The sequence below is a fragment of the Sardina pilchardus genome, chromosome 6 (genome assembly GCF_963854185.1).
Source record: "Sardina pilchardus chromosome 6, fSarPil1.1, whole genome shotgun sequence".
Taxonomy (NCBI): Eukaryota; Metazoa; Chordata; class Actinopteri; order Clupeiformes; family Clupeidae; genus Sardina; species Sardina pilchardus.
This window is the reverse complement of record NC_084999.1, coordinates 8,141,641-8,167,792: the sequence shown is the minus strand read 5'-3', so window position 1 is coordinate 8,167,792 and position 26,152 is coordinate 8,141,641. Positions and strand designations below refer to the sequence as shown.

At 47.2% G+C, this 26,152-nt stretch overlaps 5 protein-coding genes and 4 long non-coding RNA genes across 10 annotated transcripts in view; all 9 read left to right on the top strand.

The window, feature by feature from the left end:
• The window catches only part of bmper (BMP binding endothelial regulator), a 28,155-nt gene extending 25,459 nt beyond the window's left edge, over positions 1 to 2,696 (top strand). Inside the window, exon 15 of one of the 2 annotated variants that reach the window (XR_009939544.1) lies at positions 1,444 to 1,576. Coding sequence is in view for 1 of the 2 variants with exons in the window: in XM_062537654.1 (XP_062393638.1) it covers positions 1,444 to 1,625 (182 nt within the window). In the remaining variant the exon portion in view is untranslated. Of the gene's footprint in view, positions 1 to 1,443 lie in introns of both variants that reach the window. The other variant, XM_062537654.1, reaches the window with a different exon arrangement.
• A 4,254-nt stretch (positions 2,697 to 6,950) lies between these two features.
• On the top strand, positions 6,951 to 7,689 carry LOC134082521 (uncharacterized). Its single transcript, XR_009939634.1, has 3 exons — positions 6,951 to 7,039; positions 7,123 to 7,184; positions 7,399 to 7,689. It is a non-coding gene; the product is annotated as an uncharacterized LOC134082521 (long non-coding RNA).
• A 712-nt stretch (positions 7,690 to 8,401) lies between these two features.
• On the top strand, positions 8,402 to 8,958 carry LOC134082520 (uncharacterized). The gene is made up of 3 exons (XR_009939633.1): positions 8,402 to 8,695; positions 8,770 to 8,802; positions 8,880 to 8,958. It is a non-coding gene; the product is annotated as an uncharacterized LOC134082520 (long non-coding RNA).
• A 2,371-nt stretch (positions 8,959 to 11,329) lies between these two features.
• On the top strand, positions 11,330 to 13,077 carry LOC134082296 (uncharacterized). Its single transcript, XM_062537944.1, has 4 exons — positions 11,330 to 11,448; positions 11,532 to 11,593; positions 11,809 to 12,761; positions 13,015 to 13,077. Exons 1-4 carry the CDS (start codon positions 11,426 to 11,428, stop codon positions 13,075 to 13,077), a joined length of 1,101 nt encoding a protein of 366 aa, XP_062393928.1. The 5' UTR covers positions 11,330 to 11,425.
• A 273-nt stretch (positions 13,078 to 13,350) lies between these two features.
• Positions 13,351 to 14,184, top strand: LOC134082518 (uncharacterized). Its single transcript, XM_062538282.1, has 3 exons — positions 13,351 to 13,921; positions 13,996 to 14,028; positions 14,106 to 14,184. The coding sequence occupies exons 1-2, from the start codon at positions 13,371 to 13,373 to the stop codon at positions 14,003 to 14,005; spliced, it is 561 nt and encodes a 186-aa protein (XP_062394266.1). The 5' UTR covers positions 13,351 to 13,370; the 3' UTR covers positions 14,006 to 14,028; positions 14,106 to 14,184.
• Positions 14,185 to 16,556: 2,372 nt separating this feature from the next.
• Positions 16,557 to 17,299, top strand: LOC134082025 (uncharacterized). Its single transcript, XR_009939543.1, has 3 exons — positions 16,557 to 16,674; positions 16,758 to 16,819; positions 17,035 to 17,299. It is a non-coding gene; the product is annotated as an uncharacterized LOC134082025 (long non-coding RNA).
• Positions 17,300 to 18,861: 1,562 nt separating this feature from the next.
• Positions 18,862 to 19,695, top strand: LOC134082023 (uncharacterized). The gene is made up of 3 exons (XM_062537652.1): positions 18,862 to 19,432; positions 19,507 to 19,539; positions 19,617 to 19,695. Exons 1-2 carry the CDS (start codon positions 18,882 to 18,884, stop codon positions 19,514 to 19,516), a joined length of 561 nt encoding a protein of 186 aa, XP_062393636.1. The 5' UTR covers positions 18,862 to 18,881; the 3' UTR covers positions 19,517 to 19,539; positions 19,617 to 19,695.
• Positions 19,696 to 22,067: 2,372 nt separating this feature from the next.
• Positions 22,068 to 22,751, top strand: LOC134082022 (uncharacterized). The gene is made up of 3 exons (XR_009939542.1): positions 22,068 to 22,185; positions 22,269 to 22,330; positions 22,546 to 22,751. It is a non-coding gene; the product is annotated as an uncharacterized LOC134082022 (long non-coding RNA).
• Positions 22,752 to 23,693: 942 nt separating this feature from the next.
• Positions 23,694 to 24,795, top strand: LOC134082295 (protein VASP homolog). The gene is made up of 3 exons (XM_062537943.1): positions 23,694 to 24,532; positions 24,607 to 24,639; positions 24,717 to 24,795. Exons 1-2 carry the CDS (start codon positions 23,694 to 23,696, stop codon positions 24,614 to 24,616), a joined length of 849 nt encoding a protein of 282 aa, XP_062393927.1. The 3' UTR covers positions 24,617 to 24,639; positions 24,717 to 24,795.
• Positions 24,796 to 26,152: the final 1,357 nt, after the last annotated feature.

Sequence of the window (26,152 nt, the reverse complement as noted above, 5' to 3'; positions counted from 1 at the left end):
GTTAAAACAATTAAAGGACAAATGTGCAGTAAACATTTGGGCTTCTCAAAAAGGACTGTGCAAATTGCAAATGACCTTTCTCTATACTTGTGCAAAAAAGCCACCCTTCACACATTCTTCTTTTCTCCCATATATGCCTTACAAACACTCATTCCTACTTCCATGGGCTACTCAAAAAGGACTGTGCAAATTGCAAACTACCATTCTCTATACTTGTGCAAAAAAAGCCATCCTTCCTACATTCTTCTGTTCTATTCTTCTATTCTATGTGCATGCCTTACAAACACTCATTCCTACTTCCACAAGCAACCATGCATTCAGTCAAAAATATATATTAATTTATCCATTCATTAATATCCATACAATGCATACATTCAGTCATATCACTCATCCTATCCAACTGAGGCTTTAGGGGAAACTGCCACTTTGTGAAGAGCTACAAAGAGAGCAAGGTGATTAGTGGCACTACATTATAATAAGTATATATGAGTCTAGAGATGAAAGGCTAGGTGGTGTTGCCTCTTACCTGTAGGGTAAACAATACCCAATATAAACCATACCAACAATATAAACAATCAGATAACCTCCAGCAACCACAAAAAGCTACAAATGCTAAAAACAATATGTATGCATTTATTTGTGAAAAAGAAGCTTCAATTGATTTAGATCAGTGGGTCTCGTGAGGCAGGCCCCACTAGTGGGGACTAGCGGCATGACAGAAGGGGCGCAATGAACAGGAGGATATTCTTTTTTTGTGCCTATCTTTAATAACGCCTTTCTTTTTTGACAAGGAAGATCATAGATTCAAAACAACACAATGTAGCCACACACAAACATGAGTCATAAGACATTAAGAAATTAATTGAAATAACATTTGATCCATCTGACAGGGAATGGGACGAGGAACCATTTTTAACCAATATTAAAAATATTTTAATGTTACCATTTTACCATTTTGATGGGATCAGGTCGGGCTTAAAATTCCTCTCCTCCAAAGTGGGGGAATGAAAGAAATAAATTGAGATCCACTGATTGGTTAAATCACTCCTCAGATCTCTTGTGATTAGTCTGCCCATCTCCTGCGTAGTGGTTAACAGCAAAAGCAGTCTAGGAGGTCCAATCATGTCATTTCAAATATCTGAATTCAAGGCTCTTATTTGATCAGAAAGGTATATCATATATCGTATGAAGTATATAATATTGACTAAGTAGCCAAGTCAAGTTTATTAATGTAGCGCATTTCATACACAGAGGTCATTCAATGTGCTTTACATAAACAGAAGCAAACAGTAATAATAACAAATAAAAGCATAGAAGGGAAATAGTAATCTGTTGATTTTCACAAAAAGGCACCGTATGAGTCACTGCACTTATATGTGTTCAAGTCTGTCTCACCCCCCCCCCCACCCCCCCTCTCTCCCTCTCTGTTTCTCTCCACTCCAGCCACCCAGTGCAAGCACGGCGCCGTGTACGACACGTGTGGGCCCGGCTGCACCAAAACGTGCGACAACTGGAACGAGATCGGGCCGTGCAACAGACCGTGCGTGGCCGGCTGCCACTGCCCTGCCAACCTGGTGCTGTTCCAGGGCCGCTGCATCAAGCCCACGTCCTGCCCGGGCCGATGACCCTCGGAGGACCCCAGGGTGGAGAGATAAGTGTGGAAGGACAGGACAGGACAGGGACTCTGGACTCTGGAGTCGAAGGGCTGCAGCACAAACGCTGAGAGAGACTGCAGTGGTTCCCACAGTCCTGGACACAACCGGAGACCCTTTTTTTCTTTTCTTTCCACTTGGGTGACTTCAGAGCCACTGCGACCCCCCTCCCCCTCCCTTCTCCTCCCCCTCTGCTGGGCCCGAGCAGTGGACTTGACCGTACAATGATGATGAACTTCTCTTCTCCCTGCTGAGGTAACGCAGCAGGCCGGCACCACCAGAGGCGCTCTCAGGACAAAAGAGAAGAGAGGCCGATCAACCTTCAGTTGAGGCCAAGACTCAAAGCCCAAAGCCCAGTTGGTCTGGACCTCTCTGAATACCGGCTACTACCAACTACAGTTCCGTCTTCAACCTGGAACAGCAACTCAAGATGCTGCATAGTGGGAGCATGGAGATGACACATGGAGGTGAACAACACATTCACATCTCCAAGCACTCTCATCTAACTCAGCAAAAAAGCTAAAACACATACACACACACACACACACACACACACACACACACACTCAGTAGTTACTATTAAGAATACAGCTCTGGCTGTCTTATTTAATTCCCAACTTCCGTGTCATTCATGTGTTAAATTTTATACTGTAAACTAACAAGATTTGTACAAAAAGACAGCTTTATGTCATTATTGATATTATTAAGTATGGTTGTTGTTTATGATATTGTTAATTTATATGCATTGGCCAATTGAAATGTTGTAGCAAGAGCCAAATCATCTAATTTTGTTTAAAAAATAATGTAAAGGGAAAAGATATTTATATTTGTGTTGTATTTTGTGCTATTCTGAGGAGAAATACCCAAATGTGACACGTTATTGCAACATCACAGGGAAACTGTACTGTATTTTTGGAGAAAAAAAAAGAAAAGAAAAAGAAAACGTTCAGTGTATGGTTGTGTGTTCATTTTCTAATTGAAGGTGTTCATATGTACTTTGTAATTATGATATTTAAAAACAATGATATATGTGCTTTAAATGAACATCCTGTCTTGTCTCCTAAGTTTCCTTTGCTGTTTTTTGGGGTACCAGAAGAGGCATTTTGGTTCAGGAGTCCTCCCAACCACTTCACATGTACATTCACAAACAATAACAGTTCTCTAAGAGGTCCACTGTGTAACTTTGATGAAAAGTAAATAAAACATTTTTATAATCATATTTGCACCAAAACAAAAACATAGATCACTTTTAATGGTTACAGAACACAATGCCACTCTATATCTAGCTGCACTGTTTACATTCAACTAAGAAAATAAGAACTCCTGTTTATTTTACAGAAATGTTTAAGTAAGTAGCTAAATAGTTGAATATTACCTTAACCATAAAATTGTATACAACAAACTCAGAATCAAGAAACGAAAAGAATCAGGAATATATAAAAGTAGAAACCCATTTTGAGTGACACAGCACTGGACTACAGACACATAGGATGGCGATCTATCCCATTGAGACTCAGCACTATTGCTTCTGTATTCCACTTAAGATAAATGAAGCTGTTTTCCTTGTTCTCACTTACCGCTGGTCTTATCCTAGTTTAACTTAACATAATGTCTCTCAGAGAAAAACGTCCAACTCTATTGGATGAACTGTATTGAACAAATAATCTCTAACGTCTCTATGTGAAACTTCTTCACACTCCTTTGCACAATTCTTCAATCAGTAATCACTCCTTAATCATGAAAGACACACCCTCTCGGTTGCTACTTGTATGCTTGATTCCAACACCAAAGGCACATGGAGTAATGATGAAAGAACTGGTTATTGGGTGAAGAGGGCAGAACAAAAGCTAAATAGTCCAAGGGCTTACTGTAGGTCTACTGTATGTCAATGAAAACTGAGACGTCATATGAATTTGTCTTGTCTAGGTGCTTATAGGACGCACAGGTCAATGACAGCTACATCTTTGGAGGAAAGAAAACAATTCATGCTGTGATATATTTTTTTTTTGTATTTCTAAGCATAATTATGTAAACTTTACATAATTGAAGTATAAACAAATACAGACATAACAAAAATATGAAGGCTAAACTTCCTCATTGAAATCTATGTTTTGCATTTTTGTTCTCCGGCGTGTAATGACAGGGCACAGTAATATGCTTTTGTTGCACGTTATAAGTGTTTCGTTAGTGTTTGAGCCTTTCGCAAACAAAACCTCACATTTTGGGCATTGAGTTCTATTTACACCTTTGTTGTTAATTTGTTTTGAAGACATGATCTTAGAGTTTACAGAAGACTTAAAGCAAATAAGAAAACACAAACAGCAAAACCTCAACCCAGATGTGCACAAGACATGCATAAACACATTCTGAACTTCACAGTTTTTGCAAAACACTACACACAGTAGTTTGCAAAACAAACACAATTTACATCTCTACCATTTCAAGACAGAACCTTTTGAAAGTACCACCCTCTTGACACAGTCGTCAGGTGGGAGGACATTAGGTGCATACAGGTGCATCTAAAAAATTGTGGAAAAGCTCTTTGCCGTGCCCAGATTGAGATAAAGGCTCAGGAAACCATTGCCAGTGTTTTGACTTAATTAGCTGATTAGACCTCTAAGGTTGACATTTTAGGTTGACAAGTTAGAATGCTCAAGAACCCCAAAAAGCCTTGAAATGTTTTACTGTAACGTGTAATGGAATCTAGAAATTGAAGTTCCGCTTTTTGAAATAAATTATTTCCATAATATTCAAATGTTTTTGAGAGGCAACTGTATTTATGAACTCGCCTACTGTATCGGGGTTGTACTGTAAAAGGCAATAGGTGTGTTCAACAGAAATGGAAAGCAACCAACATGGCAGTGAAAGTAAGTGGAAGAGTGTGGATAAGAGAAAGGAAGGTGAAGATGCAGCTAGACCTGGAGGATATGTGAACAAAGTAACAAAGACAAAATTATACATCAAACGACAAGGATAAAATGTATATACAGTATTAAAAGAAATGTTTGCATCATTTGTTGACAATGTTGTAAAAAATTGGCAGAGCCATTCGACCAAATGTGGGTCTGTTACTGTAATGCTTAGTGTTTTTTTAGGTGTTTGGTCAATATTCATGTACTCTAATTTATCTTCTAATCTCTAAAAAAACTAACCTAGGCCTACAGAATCACCTCAGAAAGAAAAGCAGACATGTAAAATGTGTTTTGTAGTCAACTGAGCACAGTAGTAGGCCTATCAGATCATGTGTGTCTCAACAAGAAGCTTAGCTACTGGACTTGCTATGGCAATGAGTGTACATTGTCCTTGCATGGGGACCAAAACAACATTAATCGGAGAACTTTTGAGGAAGACCAAAATATGCATTTACAAGGATCGGGTAGCGGATCTGTAATTTAATGGAATGTATAGGGCTGTGCACTTAATCGATTTTAAATCGTAATTGCGATTATGTGTTTAGGACAGTGCTAAAAATGTGAAATCGTAAAATCAATTTTTCACTTTAACTAAGGGTAATCAGAGTACTTATGGTTGCAAGTGTTGAATTTTGTGGCAAATGTGCAATCATTTTTCTTAATATTATTATTACGTCATTTCACAAAATAATCATAATCGTAATCGAAAATCGGATTTTGAGAGAAGAAAATCAATTTCATTTTTGGGCAAAATCGAACAGCCCTAATTGAATGAGACATAAGAAGCTACAAAGTTGACTTGCTTCGATGTCGCAATACATCATACTTTCATAAAATCATGCAACATACTCACCTTGCTTGTGGACATTGTTATTTGCTGGATAAACAGCTTTAGTGTTGCTTCAAAAAGAAGCCGAATAGTTCAGTTTGTTGTGCATCTTTCTTTGGCCCCAACAGTGATCAGTGACCAGATCTTTTTACCAGATCTACTTCATAGTTGCCCCGCTATTCAGAATTAAAAGCCACCCCACCAGCAAATCAGAAAAGTCAATTTATTCTCTCTGGGTGATAAGCAAACATAAATCACTCCTCGAAGCCACTAACAAGGCTCAAGAGGTTATTTTTGGGATACTGTGGAGAAGGTCCATGCAGACAAACCAAAGTCTGCAGACTTTGTAAGTATGCAGAATGGGTATGAAAAAGCATTACAAACACCCCTCTTTGGGTTTCTGCCATCTTGCTAGGAGAAGTCTGTGTCAATTACCAAATGTCGCAAAAACTAAATTCCATTCACAAAATCCATGCAAGTTGTAGCCTTTTGCCCCTCAAAATGTGAAACCCTAGCAAAAGCATGTCTGACTGGGCATTTGGCTCCATCTGGTGGCTATAATTCACAGAGCTGAATTCAGATGACTGAATTGAATGAAAGGTTTTCATTTGTGTATATCTACATTTACATTTATTCCTTTAGCCAAAGTGACTTTGTTTAGACAGGATATTTATTTGGCGAAGAGCCAACACATTATAAGGTTTCATAATATAGTTTTGAGATCAGATAGAAGAGAGTATAGCTGGATAGCTGGACCCTCAGTAGCTCCCTAACCACCCATTTGGTCCTCAGGTATGCCTCAACCTACACTGTCATTACAGTAATAAATGAAACCTTTGGTATGAGTGACAGGTAAGTCACCCTGAGAAATATAGAGAAAGCAATATAGGAAAGAGCCTGTCTGTCTGGAAAAATAGTCCTCATGTAAAAAATACAATCTGGAGAGAAGAAGTTGGCTGTCCACACCTGTGGTAGCCATCTAGCCATTTCTACACAGTATAAGGTAGGTTTGCCTTGGATGCAAAAAGGGCAGTCCAGAGCAGTCCATAGACCTCTGAAGTTCGCCTACAAAAAAGCCACCATCTTTGCCCAAATAAGGAGATCCGGTATCTTGAGATTTTTTCTAGGGAAAAATAACATGGGGATTTTCAATTATCGCACCTGTTAAACTCTCGCGAGGATGATGACATTGGAAATGCAGACGTTTTTCACTACACAGTTTTGTCCACTGCCGTCTAGTGGATACTGTGATCTTCGGTAGGTGAAGACGGCTCACATTGATCTTTGCTACCCCAGAGCTAACTTACAATGCAACTTGCCATAGGCAGTTAGCTTCAATTAACTCTCGGATCTCCTTATATGGGCAAAGATGGCAGCTTTGGATCCTTTTTGTAGGCGAATGAGGTCTATGAAAAGTCCAGACACACAGTAACTGCAATCAACTGAAGTCACTTGGTTAATTAAGATTCAGCTGAAGCCACTTGGTAATTAATTCGATAATTGGGAGCCAGACTGTGTCAATAAAGCCAAGCTTTGTTACCTGTGAGTTATAGCTGCAGTGTTGTAGAGCAGAGAGTAGTAGTATCTGGAGTTGTGGTTTGAGTGAAGACCTTGCAGTTGACCATGTGTCTTGGTTTGATGTTTAGGTACACACTAAAATATTGCTGATTTTTTTTTTTCTGTACGAAGTCAATCAGTTGGTATAAGTTGTGTGTGTTGTATTCTATAGGCTACCTTGGATTTGCCTATTCTTCTTGACTGATGTAGGCCTATGCAGTCCTCAAGTTCAAGGTAAGAATTGGGTTTATTTCAGTGGTGTAGTCTAGTTACCTGTGGTGGGTATACTGTGATCAACCCTAAATGTTAATACCTATCCATGCGTATTTTAGTGGGTATACGGAGATGGTGATGTTTCTAGGTGGTTCTACTGCGTAGTCCTGTGTATCACATTGATACAATACAGCCAGAGGATACTGTAATCAAAGCTGTCGTGAATTCGTTCCAGAAAACCTAAATTCCCATCAGGAGAAACTCATTCCTGTGTGGACTTTCGGTCCGGCTCAGGAGGATCAGAAGTCCAAGACGGTTGAGGCTCCAGCCCAAGAGCGTCCAGCATGGATTCATACTGCCTCAACATGGATCGAGATGCCACCAGCTCCAGTGAGCCAGGAGGTGCAGGAACCCAAGGTGCCTGAAGCTCCAGCCCAAGAGCCCCCAGCTCCAGCCCAAGAGCGTCCAGCATGGATTCATACTGCCCCAACATGGATCAAGATGCCACCAGCTCCAGTGAGCCAGGAAGTTCAGGAACCCAAGGTGCCTGAGGCTCCAGCCCAAGAGCCCCCAGCATGGGCCCAGATGCGCCCAACATGGATCATGCCTCCAGCTCCAGCTCCGGTGAACCAGGAACCCAAGGTGCCTGAGGCTCCAGCCCAAGAGCCCCCAGCATGGGCCCAAACGCGTCCAGCATGGATCATGCCTCCAGCTCCAGTGAACCAGGAACACAAGGTGCCAGAAGCTCCAGCCCAAGAGCCCCCAGCTCCAGCCCAAGAGCGTCCAGCATGGTTTCATACTGCCCCAACATGGATCAAGATGCCACCAGCTCCAGTGAGCCAGGAAGTTCAGGAACCCAAGGTGCCTGAAGCTCCAGCCCAAGAGCCCCCTGCATGGGCCCAGTTGCGTCCAGCATGGATCATGCCTCCAGCTCAAGTGAACCAGGAACCCAAGGTGCCTGAGGCTCCAGCCCAAGAGCCCCCAGCATGGGCCCAAATGCACCCAACAGGGATCATGCCTCCAGCTCCAGTGAACCAGGAACACAAGGTGCCAGAAGCTCCAGCCCAAAAGCCCCCAACGCTGGCCCAGAAACTCCCACAACAGAATAAGCCTCCAGTGAGCCAGGCACCAGCCCAAACGCCACAGTCTCCGATGACTCCAATGGACCCTGTTGGGGGTAGTTTTGGCAGCTCCTTCATGGAGGGTGTCGGTGGAGAGGCTACCTCTAATGGTGGGGGTAGTTTTGGCAGCTCCTTCATGGAGGGTGTCGGTGGAGAGGCTACCTCTAATGGTGGTGCTACTGAGGGTCCTTCATCAGGGCGAGAGCGCTACCTTGTTATCACCGAGCCCTTGGGTTTTCAAACCCGCTACGTGGTGAAGTCCTTCAATCGTTATGTGCGAGGAAAAAAGATCTATTCCCAAACCACCTACATCCCTCTAGATTATCAGCCTGCTCCTGAGCCTGCTCCTGTCCCCACTCTTCCTCTGCAAGAAGCCCAGGTGGTCCAAACTGTGAAGGCCACCCCTGCAAGGTAAAAGTGGTTTTATTGTGTCAGAGCTTTGGTAAGGATTGGAATTTGCTCTAATGTGCTCTCTCTCTCCACAGAAAAGGATAGGCTTGCCCAGTTGACCTTCTGTGGTATGTGTGTTTGGAATTGCTGTTAAATTGTGTACTGGTCTTTTTCAACAACTGATTTGTGCTCATTTTCCCTCCAGGCTTTGGACTTCAATCCACATTGTGTATCTGGGCCCTTGTTGCATCGTGGCTTAAAAATAAACTGAAACGTACAAAATCCACCTTTCCACTGTGTTCATAGTTCCTGTTATGCAGCCCATCAATTGATATGCCGGTCTTAAGAGAACTCTGCCATGTGTTATGGGTCATCCTGAAGTTTCAAATGGTTTAAGATTTTGGTGACTTACTTTTCTGTTATACACCTTTCCTATCTGAAGTTGGAACACTGACTTAGGAGCAGCTGCTCTGTAATGACACTAGTTACCATGGTTACCCAGCATAAGATCCAAGTTTGCGAGTTAGGAAGTTTCTGTGATAGACGGCAGTGAGTGTTTAGCTTTTAGCATTTTGGACAGTAATTAAGCAGATGATGACTTGGGGGTTTTGTTTTAAAACAAAGGGCACTTTATTATGACCATTATGTATTAACCACCTGTGCTAAGAGCGGCCAGTGCCGTCTCTAAAATGATCTCTATACGATATTGGAGTATGGTGACCAGAAGTCCGAGACAAAAACCGGTAATGTGGGTAAAACGGGCATTCAGTTTGACCATCAATCTGATTGAAATGCATACAAGTTTATCTTTAAAAAAAAACCGGGGACATGGGTAGTTCTGTATTTTCCCGGGGACAGTCAAGCAAAAACGGGGACGTCTGGTCACCCTATATTGGAGGCTGCTGCTGCATATCATCGACCCACTCCATAGAGGTGAATGGCCTGAAGGCCCGATCACATTATAGACGGCATGCGCTGCGCCCACCGCTAGGTTGCTCTTGGTTGAGATAACGTTCTACGATTTTTGTTGCTGTTACCGCTCCTATTTCTATGGTTACTGCCGGGCTCCGCGCAAAAGACCATTCACTTACAGCGCGCCGCGGTCAAAGTTCAACATATTTCAACTTTGACCGCGGTACGCGCAACAGCGGCAAAGCGGCAAAATGCCGCCGGCGCTGCGCTTTGCTGAGCACAGCGGCAGACCCGTTTTTGCGCTCTCAACCCATTGAAATGAATGGGTTTCATAGCGCATGCCGCCTGTAATGTGATCGGGCCTTTAGACGGCAAAGTAGTTTTGCTCTCTGACCTGATGCCTTTATTTCCTGCCAAGTTAGCTTCTCCATCCTCTTCTGTTGTGTTATCCCAATGAAGCTAACTAGTCAAAACTAGCCATTTGGAAGATTGAACGCAAGGCAGATGAAAATGTTTCTAAGATGGGTGTGGTGGATTAAAGCCTACCTTACACGGACAGACTTTGCCAAGATTTGCAAAAGATTCTTGAACGACTGTAGTCTTTTGAGTAAAGCTTGAATGAGGGGCATTAGTTACAAGACTACAGTCTTTCAAGAATCTTTCCTAAATCTTGTCAAAGTTTGTCAGTGTAAGATAAAAAATCAGAGCGTTCCGGAACCGAAAAGTTGGTTCCCGATGATGCGAACCAAGAAAAGCTTGTTTTTTCTAAGCGAACCGTGATGACAAGGTACATGACAGCTGGTTCATCCGGATCATATGCGCCAAAATAAACAAAGAAAACGTGTGCTTGCTGTGACAGCTTCCTTGCTGTGACATCCGCTTTTGTATGCCCGTCTTGTGGCAATTCAACACCCCCTGTCGATGACGCACCACAGGTTCAGTATATAGTGTGAACGCGGGCCGTATGCACTTTGGTTCGCAGTGTAATTGGTGCGGGAACCAGCACTGGCACCGTTCTGGCCGGCCTGAAAACATCCTCTTTGGCCATATTGCAATGCTTTTTGGGCAGTCAGTAGACATCAATAGACCCCTGAAGGTCGCCTACAAAAAAGCTACCATCTTTACCCATTTAAGGAGATCCGGTATCTTGAGATTTTTTCCAATGGGAAAATAACATGGAGATTTTGAATTATAGCACAGTTAAACTCTTGCAGGAAGGAAGAATCAGAAATGCATACGTTTTGCTCTACACTTTTGTCCTCTGCCTTCTGATGCATACTGTGATCTTTTGCATGTTAAGACGGCACACTTTGAATTTTGCTACCCCAGAGCTAACTTGCAATGCAATCTGCCATAGGTTGTCAGCTTCAATTAACACCAGGATCTCCTTATATGGACAAAGATGGCAGCCTTGGTTCCTTTTTGTAGGCGAGCTTCAGCAGTCTGTTTGGGGAGGAATGCATGTGCGCAAGGCTTCATGTCACCAACCTTGCTCCAGCAGCAAGATCACAACACATGATTGGCATAATGTATTATTCACAACACACCACATGATTGACACAATGTATTCACATGTTGACTTTTTTGCCGAGGAAGGGGCAGGATGTGTAGACAACTGATAATGCAACTGTTCACATTTGAAGCGAGTCCGGACAAACAGCAACCTCAATCAGCTGAAGCCAGTTGGTTAATTAAGATTCAGCTGAAGCCACTTGGTTGGGAGCCAGACTGTGTCAATAAAGCCAAGCTTTGTTACCTGTGACTTATAGCTGCAGTGTTGTAGAGGAGTGAGCAGTAGCATCTGGAGTTGTGGTTTGAGTGAAGACCTTGCAGTTGACCATGAGTCTTGGTTTGATGTTTAGGTACACGCTAAAGTATTGCTGATTTGTTTTTTTCTGTGTGAAGTCAATCAGTTGGTATAAGTTGTGTGTGTTGTATTCTATAGGCTACCTTGGATTTGCCTTTTCTTCTTGACTGATGTAGGCCTATGCAGTCCTCAAGTTCAAGGTAAGAATTGGGGTTTATTTCAGTGGTGTAGTCTAGTTACCTGTGGTGGGTATACTGTGATCAACCCTAAATGTTAATACCTATCCATGCCTATTTTAGTGGGTATACGGAGATGGTGATGTTTCTAGGTGGTTCTACTGCCTAGTCCTGTGTATCACATTGATACAATACAGCCAGAGGATACTGTAATTAAAGCTATCGTTAACTCGTTCCAGAAAACCTAAATTCCCATCAGGAGAAACTCATTCCTGTGTGGACTTTCGGTCCGGCTCAGGAGGATCAGAAGTCCAAGACGGTTGAGGCTCCAGCCCAAGAGCGTCCAGCATGGATTCATACTGCCTCAACATGGATCGAGATGCCACCAGCTCCAGTGAGCCAGGAAGTTCAGGAACCCAAGGTGCCTGAAGCTCCAGCCCAAGAGCCCCCAGCATGGGCCCAGATGCGCCCAACTCGGATCATGCCTACAGCTCCAGTGAACCAGGAACCCAAGGTGCCTGAGGCTCCAGCCCAAGAGCCCCCAGCATGGGCCCAGATGCGCCCAACATGGATCATGCCTCCAGCTCCAGTGAACCAGGAACCCAAGGTGCCTGAAGCTCCAGCCCAAGAGCCCCCAGCATGGGCCCAGATGCGCCCAACATGGATCATGCCTCAAGCTCCAGCTCCAGTGAACCAGGAACCCAAGGTGCCTGAGGCTCCAGCCCAAGAGCCCCCTGCATGGGCCCAGACGCGTCCAGCATGGATCATGCCTCCAGCTCAAGTGAACCAGGAACCCAAGGTGCCTGAAGCTCCAGCCCAAGAGCCCCCAGCTCCAGCCCAAGAGCGTCCAGCATGGATTCATACTGCCCCAACATGGATCAAGATGCCACCAGCTCCAGTGAGCCAGGAAGTTCAGGAACCCAAGGTGCCTGAAGCTCCAGCCCAAGAGCCCCCAGCATGGGCCCAGATGCGCCCAACTCGGATCATGCCTACAGCTCCAGTGACTCAGGAACCCAAGGTGCCTGAGGCTCCAGCCCAAGAGCCCCCAGCATGGGCCCAGACGCGTCCAGCATGGATCATGCCTCCAGCTCCAGTGAACCAGGAACCCAAGGTGCCTGAAGCTCCAGCCCAAGAGCCCCCAGCATGGGCCCAGATGCGCCCAACATGGATCATGCCTCAAGCTCCAGCTCCAGTGAACCAGGAACCCAAGGTGCCTGAGGCTCCAGCCCAAGAGCCCCCTGCATGGGCCCAGACGCGTCCAGCATGGATTCATACTGCCCCAACATGGATCAAGATGCCACCAGCTCCAGTGAGCCAGGAAGTTCAGGAACCCAAGGTGCCTGAAGCTCCAGCCCAAGAGCCCCCAGCATGGGCCCAGATGCGCCCAACTCGGATCATGCCTACAGCTCCAGTGACCCAGGAACCCAAGGTGCCTGAGGCTCCAGCCCAAGAGCCCCCAGCATGGGCCCAGACGCGTCCAGCATGGATCATGCCTCCAGCTCCAGTGAACCAGGAACCCAAGGTGCCTGAAGCTCCAGCCCAAGAGCCCCCAGCTCCAGCCCAAGAGCGTCCAGCATGGATTCATACTGCCCCAACATGGATCAAGATGCCACCAGCTCCAGTGAGCCAGGAAGTTCAGGAACCCAAGGTGCCTGAAGCTCCAGCCCAAGAGCCCCCAGCATGGGCCCAGTTGCGTCCAGCATGGATCATGCCTCCAGCTCAAGTGAACCAGGAACCCAAGGTGCCTAAAGCTCCAGCCCAAGAGCCCCCTGCATGGGCCCAGTTGCGTCCAGCATGGATCATGCCTCCAGCTCAAGTGAACCAGGAACCCAAGGTGCCTGAGGCTCCAGCCCAAGAGCCCCCAGCATGGGCCCAAATGCACCCAACAGGGATCATGCCTCCAGCTCCAGTGAACCAGGAACACAAGGTGCCAGAAGCTCCAGCCCAAAAGCCCCCAACGCTGGCCCAGAAACTCCCACAACAGAATAAGCCTCCAGTGAGCCAGGCACCAGCCCAAACGCCACAGTCTCCGATGACTCCAATAGACCCTGTTGGGGGTAGTTTTGGCAGCTCCTTCATGGAGGGTGTCGGTGGAGAGGCTACCTCTAATGGTGGTGCTACTGAGGGTCCTTCATCAGGGCGAGAGCGCTACCTTGTTATCACCGAGCCCTTGGGTTTTCAAACCCGCTACGTGGTGAAGTCCTTCAATCGTTATGTGCGAGGAAAAAAGATCTATTCCCAAACCACCTACATCCCTCTAGATTATCAGCCTGCTCCTGAGCCTGCTCCTGTCCCCACTCTTCCTCTGCAAGAAGCCCAGGTGGTCCAAACTGTGAAGGCCACCCCTGCAAGGTAAAAGTGGTTTTATTGTGTCAGAGCTTTGGTAAGGATTGGAATTTGCTCTAATGTGCTCTCTCTCTCCACAGAAAAGGATAGGCTTGCCCAGTTGACCTTCTGTGGTATGTGTGTTTGGAATTGCTGTTAAATTGTGTACTGGTCTTTTTCAACAACTGATTTGTGCTCATTTTCCCTCCAGGCTTTGGACTTCAATCCACATTGTGTATCTGGGCCCTTGTTGCATCGTGGCTTAAAAATAAACTGAAACGTACAAAATCCACCTTTCCACTGTGTTCATAGTTCCTGTTATGCAGCCCATCAATTGATATGCCGGTCTTAAGAGAACTCTGCCATGTGTTATGGGTCATCCTGAAGTTTCAAATGGTTTAAGATTTTGGTGACTTACTTTTCTGTTATACACCTTTCCTATCTGAAGTTGGAACACTGACTTAGGAGCAGCTGCTCTGTAATGACACTAGTTACCATGGTTACCCAGCATAAGATCCAAGTTTGCGAGTTAGGAAGTTTCTGTGATAGACGGCAGTGAGTGTTTAGCTTTTAGCATTTTGGACAGTAATTAAGCAGATGATGACTTGGGGGTTTTGTTTTAAAACAAAGGGCACTTTATTATGACCATTATGTATTAACCACCTGTGCTAAGAGCGGCCAGTGCCGTCTCTAAAATGATCTCTATACGATATTGGAGTATGGTGACCAGAAGTCCGAGACAAAAACCGGTAATGTGGGTAAAACGGGCATTCAGTTTGACCATCAATCTGATTGAAATGCATACAAGTTTATCTTTAAAAAAAAACCGGGGACATGGGTAGTTCTGTATTTTCCCGGGGACAGTCAAGCAAAAACGGGGACGTCTGGTCACCCTATATTGGAGGCTGCTGCTGCATATCATCGACCCACTCCATAGAGGTGAATGGCCTGAAGGCCCGATCACATTATAGACGGCATGCGCTGCGCCCACCGCTAGGTTGCTCTTGGTTGAGATAACGTTCTACGATTTTTGTTGCTGTTACCGCTCCTATTTCTATGGTTACTGCCGGGCTCCGCGCAAAAGACCATTCACTTACAGCGCGCCGCGGTCAAAGTTCAACATATTTCAACTTTGACCGCGGTACGCGCAACAGCGGCAAAGCGGCAAAATGCCGCCGGCGCTGCGCTTTGCTGAGCACAGCGGCAGACCCGTTTTTGCGCTCTCAACCCATTGAAATGAATGGGTTTCATAGCGCATGCCGCCTGTAATGTGATCGGGCCTTTAGACGGCAAAGTAGTTTTGCTCTCTGACCTGATGCCTTTATTTCCTGCCAAGTTAGCTTCTCCATCCTCTTCTGTTGTGTTATCCCAATGAAGCTAACTAGTCAAAACTAGCCATTTGGAAGATTGAACGCAAGGCAGATGAAAATGTTTCTAAGATGGGTGTGGTGGATTAAAGCCTACCTTACACGGACAGACTTTGCCAAGATTTGCAAAAGATTCTTGAACGACTGTAGTCTTTTGAGTAAAGCTTGAATGAGGGGCATTAGTTACAAGACTACAGTCTTTCAAGAATCTTTCCTAAATCTTGTCAAAGTTTGTCAGTGTAAGATAAAAAATCAGAGCGTTCCGGAACCGAAAAGTTGGTTCCCGATGATGCGAACCAAGAAAAGCTTGTTTTTTCTAAGCGAACCGTGATGACAAGGTACATGACAGCTGGTTCATCCGGATCATATGCGCCAAAATAAACAAAGAAAACGTGTGCTTGCTGTGACAGCTTCCTTGCTGTGACATCCGCTTTTGTATGCCCGTCTTGTGGCAATTCAACACCCCCTGTCGATGACGCACCACAGGTTCAGTATATAGTGTGAACGCGGGCCGTATGCACTTTGGTTCGCAGTGTAATTGGTGCGGGAACCAGCACTGGCACCGTTCTGGCCGGCCTGAAAACATCCTCTTTGGCCATATTGCAATGCTTTTTGGGCAGTCAGTAGACATCAATAGACCCCTGAAGGTCGCCTACAAAAAAGCTACCATCTTTACCCATTTAAGGAGATCCGGTATCTTGAGATTTTTTCCAATGGGAAAATAACATGGAGATTTTGAATTATAGCACAGTTAAACTCTTGCAGGAAGGAAGAATCAGAAATGCATACGTTTTGCTCTACACTTTTGTCCTCTGCCTTCTGATGCATACTGTGATCTTTTGCATGTTAAGACGGCACACTTTGAATTTTGCTACCCCAGAGCTAACTTGCAATGCAATCTGCCATAGGTTGTCAGCTTCAATTAACACCAGGATCTCCTTATATGGACAAAGATGGCAGCCTTGGTTCCTTTTTGTAGGCGAGCTTCAGCAGTCTGTTTGGGGAGGAATGCATGTGCGCAAGGCTTCATGTCACCAACCTTGCTCCAGCAGCAAGATCACAACACATGATTGGCATAATGTATTATTCACAACACACCACATGATTGACACAATGTATTCACATGTTGACTTTTTTGCCGAGGAAGGGGCAGGATGTGTAGACAACTGATAATGCAACTGTTCACATTTGAAGCGAGTCCGGACAAACAGCAACCTCAATCAGCTGAAGCCAGTTGGTTAATTAAGATTCAGCTGAAGCCACTTGGTTGGGAGCCAGACTGTGTCAATAAAGCCAAGCTTTGTTACCTGTGACTTATAGCTGCAGTGTTGTAGAGGAGTGAGCAGTAGCATCTGGAGTTGTGGTTTGAGTGAAGACCTTGCAGTTGACCATGAGTCTTGGTTTGATGTTTAGGTACACGCTAAAGTATTGCTGATTTGTTTTTTTCTGTGTGAAGTCAATCAGTTGGTATAAGTTGTGTGTGTTGTATTCTATAGGCTACCTTGGATTTGCCTTTTCTTCTTGACTGATGTAGGCCTATGCAGTCCTCAAGTTCAAGGTAAGAATTGGGGTTTATTTCAGTGGTGTAGTCTAGTTACCTGTGGTGGGTATACTGTGATCAACCCTAAATGTTAATACCTATCCATGCCTATTTTAGTGGGTATACGGAGATGGTGATGTTTCTAGGTGGTTCTACTGCCTAGTCCTGTGTATCACATTGATACAATACAGCCAGAGGATACTGTAATTAAAGCTATCGTTAACTCGTTCCAGAAAACCTAAATTCCCATCAGGAGAAACTCATTCCTGTGTGGACTTTCGGTCCGGCTCAGGAGGATCAGAAGTCCAAGACGGTTGAGGCTCCAGCCCAAGAGCGTCCAGCATGGATTCATACTGCCTCAACATGGATCGAGATGCCACCAGCTCCAGTGAGCCAGGAAGTTCAGGAACCCAAGGTGCCTGAAGCTCCAGCCCAAGAGCCCCCAGCATGGGCCCAGATGCGCCCAACTCGGATCATGCCTACAGCTCCAGTGACCCAGGAACCCAAGGTGCCTGAGGCTCCAGCCCAAGAGCCCCCAGCATGGGCCCAGACGCGTCCAGCATGGATCATGCCTCCAGCTCCAGTGAACCAGGAACCCAAGGTGCCTGAAGCTCCAGCCCAAGAGCCCCCAGCATGGGCCCAGATGCGCCCAACATGGATCATGCCTCAAGCTCCAGCTCCAGTGAACCAGGAACCCAAGGTGCCTGAGGCTCCAGCCCAAGAGCCCCCTGCATGGGCCCAGACGCGTCCAGCATGGATCATGCCTCCAGCTCAAGTGAACCAGGAACCCAAGGTGCCTGAAGCTCCAGCCCAAGAGCCCCCAGCTCCAGCCCAAGAGCGTCCAGCATGGATTCATACTGCCCCAACATGGATCAAGATGCCACCAGCTCCAGTGAGCCAGGAAGTTCAGGAACCCAAGGTGCCTGAAGCTCCAGCCCAAGAGCCCCCAGCATGGGCCCAGATGCGCCCAACTCGGATCATGCCTACAGCTCCAGTGACTCAGGAACCCAAGGTGCCTGAGGCTCCAGCCCAAGAGCCCCCAGCATGGGCCCAGACGCGTCCAGCATGGATCATGCCTCCAGCTCCAGTGAACCAGGAACCCAAGGTGCCTGAAGCTCCAGCCCAAGAGCCCCCAGCATGGGCCCAGATGCGCCCAACATGGATCATGCCTCAAGCTCCAGCTCCAGTGAACCAGGAACCCAAGGTGCCTGAGGCTCCAGCCCAAGAGCCCCCTGCATGGGCCCAGACGCGTCCAGCATGGATCATGCCTCCAGCTCAAGTGAACCAGGAACCCAAGGTGCCTGAAGCTCCAGCCCAAGAGCCCCCAGCTCCAGCCCAAGAGCGTCCAGCATGGATTCATACTGCCCCAACATGGATCAAGATGCCACCAGCTCCAGTGAGCCAGGAAGTTCAGGAACCCAAGGTGCCTGAAGCTCCAGCCCAAGAGCCCCCAGCATGGGCCCAGATGCGCCCAACTCGGATCATGCCTACAGCTCCAGTGACCCAGGAACCCAAGGTGCCTGAGGCTCCAGCCCAAGAGCCCCCAGCATGGGCCCAGACGCGTCCAGCATGGATCATGCCTCCAGCTCCAGTGAACCAGGAACCCAAGGTGCCTGAAGCTCCAGCCCAAGAGCCCCCAGCATGGGCCCAGATGCGCCCAACATGGATCATGCCTCAAGCTCCAGCTCCAGTGAACCAGGAACCCAAGGTGCCTGAGGCTCCAGCCCAAGAGCCCCCTGCATGGGCCCAGACGCGTCCAGCATGGATCATGCCTCCAGCTCCAGAGAACCAGGAACCCAAGGTGCCTGAAGCTCCAGCCCAAGAGCCCCCAGCTCCAGCCCAAGAGCGTCCAGCATGGATTCATACTGCCCCAACATGGATCAAGATGCCACCAGCTCCAGTGAGCCAGGAAGTTCAGGAACCCAAGGTGCCTGAAGCTCCAGCCCAAGAGCCCCCAGCATGGGCCCAGTTGCGTCCAGCATGGATCATGCCTCCAGCTCAAGTGAACCAGGAACCCAAGGTGCCTAAAGCTCCAGCCCAAGAGCCCCCTGCATGGGCCCAGTTGCGTCCAGCATGGATCATGCCTCCAGCTCAAGTGAACCAGGAACCCAAGGTGCCTGAGGCTCCAGCCCAAGAGCCCCCAGCATGGGCCCAAATGCACCCAACAGGGATCATGCCTCCAGCTCCAGTGAACCAGGAACACAAGGTGCCAGAAGCTCCAGCCCAAAAGCCCCCAACGCTGGCCCAGAAACTCCCACAACAGAATAAGCCTCCAGTGAGCCAGGCACCAGCCCAAACGCCACAGTCTCCGATGACTCCAATAGACCCTGTTGGGGGTAGTTTTGGCAGCTCCTTCATGGAGGGTGTCGGTGGAGAGGCTACCTCTAATGGTGGTGCTACTGAGGGTCCTTCATCAGGGCGAGAGCGCTACCTTGTTATCACCGAGCCCTTGGGTTTTCAAACCCGCTACGTGGTGAAGTCCTTCAATCGTTATGTGCGAGGAAAAAAGATCTATTCCCAAACCACCTACATCCCTCTAGATTATCAGCCTGCTCCTGAGCCTGCTCCTGTCCCCACTCTTCCTCTGCAAGAAGCCCAGGTGGTCCAAACTGTGAAGGCCACCCCTGCAAGGTAAAAGTGGTTTTATTGTGTCAGAGCTTTGGTAAGGATTGGAATTTGCTCTAATGTGCTCTCTCTCTCCACAGAAAAGGATAGGCTTGCCCAGTTGACCTTCTGTGGTATGTGTGTTTGGAATTGCTGTTAAATTGTGTACTGGTCTTTTTCAACAACTGATTTGTGCTCATTTTCCCTCCAGGCTTTGGACTTCAATCCACATTGTGTATCTGGGCCCTTGTTGCATCGTGGCTTAAAAATAAACTGAAACGTACAAAATCCACCTTTCCACTGTGTTCATAGTTCCTGTTATGCAGCCCATCAATTGATATGCCGGTCTTAAGAGAACTCTGCCATGTGTTATGGGTCATCCTGAAGTTTCAAATGGTTTAAGATTTTGGTGACTTACTTTTCTGTTATACACCTTTCCTATCTGAAGTTGGAACACTGACTTAGGAGCAGCTGCTCTGTAATGACACTAGTTACCATGGTTACCCAGCATAAGATCCAAGTTTGCGAGTTAGGAAGTTTCTGTGATAGACGGCAGTGAGTGTTTAGCTTTTAGCATTTTGGACAGTAATTAAGCAGATGATGACTTGGGGGTTTTGTTTTAAAACAAAGGGCACTTTATTATGACCATTATGTATTAACCACCTGTGCTAAGAGCGGCCAGTGCCGTCTCTAAAATGATCTCTATACGATATTGGAGTATGGTGACCAGAAGTCCGAGACAAAAACCGGTAATGTGGGTAAAACGGGCATTCAGTTTGACCATCAATCTGATTGAAATGCATACAAGTTTATCTTTAAAAAAAAACCGGGGACATGGGTAGTTCTGTATTTTCCCGAGGACAGTCAAGCAAAAACGGGGACGTCTGGTCACCCTATATTGGAGGCTGCTGCTGCATATCATCGACCCACTCCATAGAGGTGAATGGCCTGAAGGCCCGATCACATTATAGACGGCATGCGCTGCGCCCACCGCTAGGTTGCTCTTGGTTGAGATAACGTTCTACGATTTTTGTTGCTGTTACCGCTCCTATTTCTATGGTTACTGCCGGGCTCCGCGCAAAAGACCATTCACTTACAGCGCGCCGCGGTCAAAGTTCAACATATTTCAACTTTGACCGCGGTACGCGCAACAGCGGCAAAGCGGCAAAATGCCGCCGGCGCTGCGCTTTGCTGAGCACAGCGGCAGACCCGTTTTTGCGCTCTCAACCCATTGAAATGAATGGGTTTCATAGCGCATGCCGCCTGTAATGTGATCGGGCCTTTAGACGGCAAAGTAGTTTTGCTCTCTGACCTGATGCCTTTATTTCCTGCCAAGTTAGCTTCTCCATCCTCTTCTGTTGTGTTATCCCAATGAAGCTAACTAGTCAAAACTAGCCATTTGGAAGATTGAACGCAAGGCAGATGAAAATGTTTCTAAGATGGGTGTGGTGGATTAAAGCCTACCTTACACGGACAGACTTTGCCAAGATTTGCAAAAGATTCTTGAACGACTGTAGTCTTTTGAGTAAAGCTTGAATGAGGGGCATTAGTTACAAGACTACAGTCTTTCAAGAATCTTTCCTAAATCTTGTCAAAGTTTGTCAGTGTAAGATAAAAAATCAGAGCGTTCCGGAACCGAAAAGTTGGTTCCCGATGATGCGAACCAAGAAAAGCTTGTTTTTTCTAAGCGAACCGTGATGACAAGGTACATGACAGCTGGTTCATCCGGATCATATGCGCCAAAATAAACAAAGAAAACGTGTGCTTGCTGTGACAGCTTCCTTGCTGTGACATCCGCTTTTGTATGCCCGTCTTGTGGCAATTCAACACCCCCTGTCGATGACGCACCACAGGTTCAGTATATAGTGTGAACGCGGGCCGTATGCACTTTGGTTCGCAGTGTAATTGGTGCGGGAACCAGCACTGGCACCGTTCTGGCCGGCCTGAAAACATCCTCTTTGGCCATATTGCAATGCTTTTTGGGCAGTCAGTAGACATCAATAGACCCCTGAAGGTCGCCTACAAAAAAGCTACCATCTTTACCCATTTAAGGAGATCCGGTATCTTGAGATTTTTTCCAATGGGAAAATAACATGGAGATTTTGAATTATAGCACAGTTAAACTCTTGCAGGAAGGAAGAATCAGAAATGCATACGTTTTGCTCTACACTTTTGTCCTCTGCCTTCTGATGCATACTGTGATCTTTTGCATGTTAAGACGGCACACTTTGAATTTTGCTACCCCAGAGCTAACTTGCAATGCAATCTGCCATAGGTTGTCAGCTTCAATTAACACCAGGATCTCCTTATATGGACAAAGATGGCAGCCTTGGTTCCTTTTTGTAGGCGAGCTTCAGCAGTCTGTTTGGGGAGGAATGCATGTGCGCAAGGCTTCATGTCACCAACCTTGCTCCAGCAGCAAGATCACAACACATGATTGGCATAATGTATTATTCACAACACACCACATGATTGACACAATGTATTCACATGTTGACTTTTTTGCCGAGGAAGGGGCAGGATGTGTAGACAACTGATAATGCAACTGTTCACATTTGAAGCGAGTCCGGACAAACAGCAACCTCAATCAGCTGAAGCCAGTTGGTTAATTAAGATTCAGCTGAAGCCACTTGGTTGGGAGCCAGACTGTGTCAATAAAGCCAAGCTTTGTTACCTGTGACTTATAGCTGCAGTGTTGTAGAGGAGTGAGCAGTAGCATCTGGAGTTGTGGTTTGAGTGAAGACCTTGCAGTTGACCATGAGTCTTGGTTTGATGTTTAGGTACACGCTAAAGTATTGCTGATTTGTTTTTTTCTGTGTGAAGTCAATCAGTTGGTATAAGTTGTGTGTGTTGTATTCTATAGGCTACCTTGGATTTGCCTTTTCTTCTTGACTGATGTAGGCCTATGCAGTCCTCAAGTTCAAGGTAAGAATTGGGGTTTATTTCAGTGGTGTAGTCTAGTTACCTGTGGTGGGTATACTGTGATCAACCCTAAATGTTAATACCTATCCATGCCTATTTTAGTGGGTATACGGAGATGGTGATGTTTCTAGGTGGTTCTACTGCCTAGTCCTGTGTATCACATTGATACAATACAGCCAGAGGATACTGTAATTAAAGCTATCGTTAACTCGTTCCAGAAAACCTAAATTCCCATCAGGAGAAACTCATTCCTGTGTGGACTTTCGGTCCGGCTCAGGAGGATCAGAAGTCCAAGACGGTTGAGGCTCCAGCCCAAGAGCGTCCAGCATGGATTCATACTGCCTCAACATGGATCGAGATGCCACCAGCTCCAGTGAGCCAGGAAGTTCAGGAACCCAAGGTGCCTGAAGCTCCAGCCCAAGAGCCCCCAGCATGGGCCCAGATGCGCCCAACTCGGATCATGCCTACAGCTCCAGTGAACCAGGAACCCAAGGTGCCTGAGGCTCCAGCCCAAGAGCCCCCAGCATGGGCCCAGACGCGTCCAGCATGGATCATGCCTCCAGCTCCAGTGAACCAGGAACCCAAGGTGCCTGAAGCTCCAGCCCAAGAGCCCCCAGCATGGGCCCAGATGCGCCCAACATGGATCATGCCTCAAGCTCCAGCTCCAGTGAACCAGGAACCCAAGGTGCCTGAGGCTCCAGCCCAAGAGCCCCCTGCATGGGCCCAGACGCGTCCAGCATGGATCATGCCTCCAGCTCAAGTGAACCAGGAACCCAAGGTGCCTGAAGCTCCAGCCCAAGAGCCCCCAGCTCCAGCCCAAGAGCGTCCAGCATGGATTCATACTGCCCCAACATGGATCAAGATGCCACCAGCTCCAGTGAGCCAGGAAGTTCAGGAACCCAAGGTGCCTGAAGCTCCAGCCCAAGAGCCCCCAGCATGGGCCCAGATGCGCCCAACTCGGATCATGCCTACAGCTCCAGTGACTCAGGAACCCAAGGTGCCTGAGGCTCCAGCCCAAGAGCCCCCAGCATGGGCCCAGACGCGTCCAGCATGGATCATGCCTCCAGCTCCAGTGAACCAGGAACCCAAGGTGCCTGAAGCTCCAGCCCAAGAGCCCCCAGCATGGGCCCAGATGCGCCCAACATGGATCATGCCTCAAGCTCCAGCTCCAGTGAACCAGGAACCCAAGGTGCCTGAGGCTCCAGCCCAAGAGCCCCCTGCATGGGCCCAGACGCGTCCAGCATGGATCATGCCTCCAGCTCAAGTGAACCAGGAACCCAAGGTGCCTGAAGCTCCAGCCCAAGAGCCCCCAGCTCCAGCCCAAGAGCGTCCAGCATGGATTCATACTGCCCCAACATGGATCAAGATGCCACCAGCTCCAGTGAGCCAGGAAGTTCAGGAACCCAAGGTGCCTGAAGCTCCAGCCCAAGAGCCCCCAGCATGGGCCCAGATGCGCCCAACTCGGATCATGCCTACAGCTCCAGTGACCCAGGAACCCAAGGTGCCTGAGGCTCCAGCCCAAGAGCCCCCAGCATGGGCCCAGACGCGTCCAGCATGGATCATGCCTCCAGCTCCAGTGAACCAGGAACCCAAGGTGCCTGAAGCTCCAGCCCAAGAGCCCCCTGCATGGGCCCAGTTGCGTCCAGCATGGATCATGCCTCCAGCTCAAGTGAACCAGGAACCCAAGGTGCCTGAGGCTCCAGCCCAAGAGCCCCCAGCATGGGCCCAAATGCACCCAACAGGGATCATGCCTCCAGCTCCAGTGAACCAGGAACACAAGGTGCCAGAAGCTCCAGCCCAAAAGCCCCCAACGCTGGCCCAGAAACTCCCACAACAGAATAAGCCTCCAGTGAGCCAGGCACCAGCCCAAACGCCACAGTCTCCGATGACTCCAATAGACCCTGTTGGGGGTAGTTTTGGCAGCTCCTTCATGGAGGGTGTCGGTGGAGAGGCTACCTCTAATGGTGGTGCTACTGAGGGTCCTTCATCAGGGCGAGAGCGCTACCTTGTTATCACCGAGCCCTTGGGTTTTCAAACCCGCTACGTGGTGAAGTCCTTCAATCGTTATGTGCGAGGAAAAAAGATCTATTCCCAAACCACCTACATCCCTCTAGATTATCAGCCTGCTCCTGAGCCTGCTCCTGTCCCCACTCTTCCTCTGCAAGAAGCCCAGGTGGTCCAAACTGTGAAGGCCACCCCTGCAAGGTAAAAGTGGTTTTATTGTGTCAGAGCTTTGGTAAGGATTGGAATTTGCTCTAATGTGCTCTCTCTCTCCACAGAAAAGGATAGGCTTGCCCAGTTGACCTTCTGTGGTATGTGTGTTTGGAATTGCTGTTAAATTGTGTACTGGTCTTTTTCAACAACTGATTTGTGCTCATTTTCCCTCCAGGCTTTGGACTTCAATCCACATTGTGTATCTGGGCCCTTGTTGCATCGTGGCTTAAAAATAAACTGAAACGTACAAAATCCACCTTTCCACTGTGTTCATAGTTCCTGTTATGCAGCCCATCAATTGATATGCCGGTCTTAAGAGAACTCTGCCATGTGTTATGGGTCATCCTGAAGTTTCAAATGGTTTAAGATTTTGGTGACTTACTTTTCTGTTATACACCTTTCCTATCTGAAGTTGGAACACTGACTTAGGAGCAGCTGCTCTGTAATGACACTAGTTACCATGGTTACCCAGCATAAGATCCAAGTTTGCGAGTTAGGAAGTTTCTGTGATAGACGGCAGTGAGTGTTTAGCTTTTAGCATTTTGGACAGTAATTAAGCAGATGATGACTTGGGGGTTTTGTTTTAAAACAAAGGGCACTTTATTATGACCATTATGTATTAACCACCTGTGCTAAGAGCGGCCAGTGCCGTCTCTAAAATGATCTCTATACGATATTGGAGTATGGTGACCAGAAGTCCGAGACAAAAACCGGTAATGTGGGTAAAACGGGCATTCAGTTTGACCATCAATCTGATTGAAATGCATACAAGTTTATCTTTAAAAAAAAACCGGGGACATGGGTAGTTCTGTATTTTCCCGAGGACAGTCAAGCAAAAACGGGGACGTCTGGTCACCCTATATTGGAGGCTGCTGCTGCATATCATCGACCCACTCCATAGAGGTGAATGGCCTGAAGGCCCGATCACATTATAGACGGCATGCGCTGCGCCCACCGCTAGGTTGCTCTTGGTTGAGATAACGTTCTACGATTTTTGTTGCTGTTACCGCTCCTATTTCTATGGTTACTGCCGGGCTCCGCGCAAAAGACCATTCACTTACAGCGCGCCGCGGTCAAAGTTCAACATATTTCAACTTTGACCGCGGTACGCGCAACAGCGGCAAAGCGGCAAAATGCCGCCGGCGCTGCGCTTTGCTGAGCACAGCGGCAGACCCGTTTTTGCGCTCTCAACCCATTGAAATGAATGGGTTTCATAGCGCATGCCGCCTGTAATGTGATCGGGCCTTTAGACGGCAAAGTAGTTTTGCTCTCTGACCTGATGCCTTTATTTCCTGCCAAGTTAGCTTCTCCATCCTCTTCTGTTGTGTTATCCCAATGAAGCTAACTAGTCAAAACTAGCCATTTGGAAGATTGAACGCAAGGCAGATGAAAATGTTTCTAAGATGGGTGTGGTGGATTAAAGCCTACCTTACACGGACAGACTTTGCCAAGATTTGCAAAAGATTCTTGAACGACTGTAGTCTTTTGAGTAAAGCTTGAATGAGGGGCATTAGTTACAAGACTACAGTCTTTCAAGAATCTTTCCTAAATCTTGTCAAAGTTTGTCAGTGTAAGATAAAAAATCAGAGCGTTCCGGAACCGAAAAGTTGG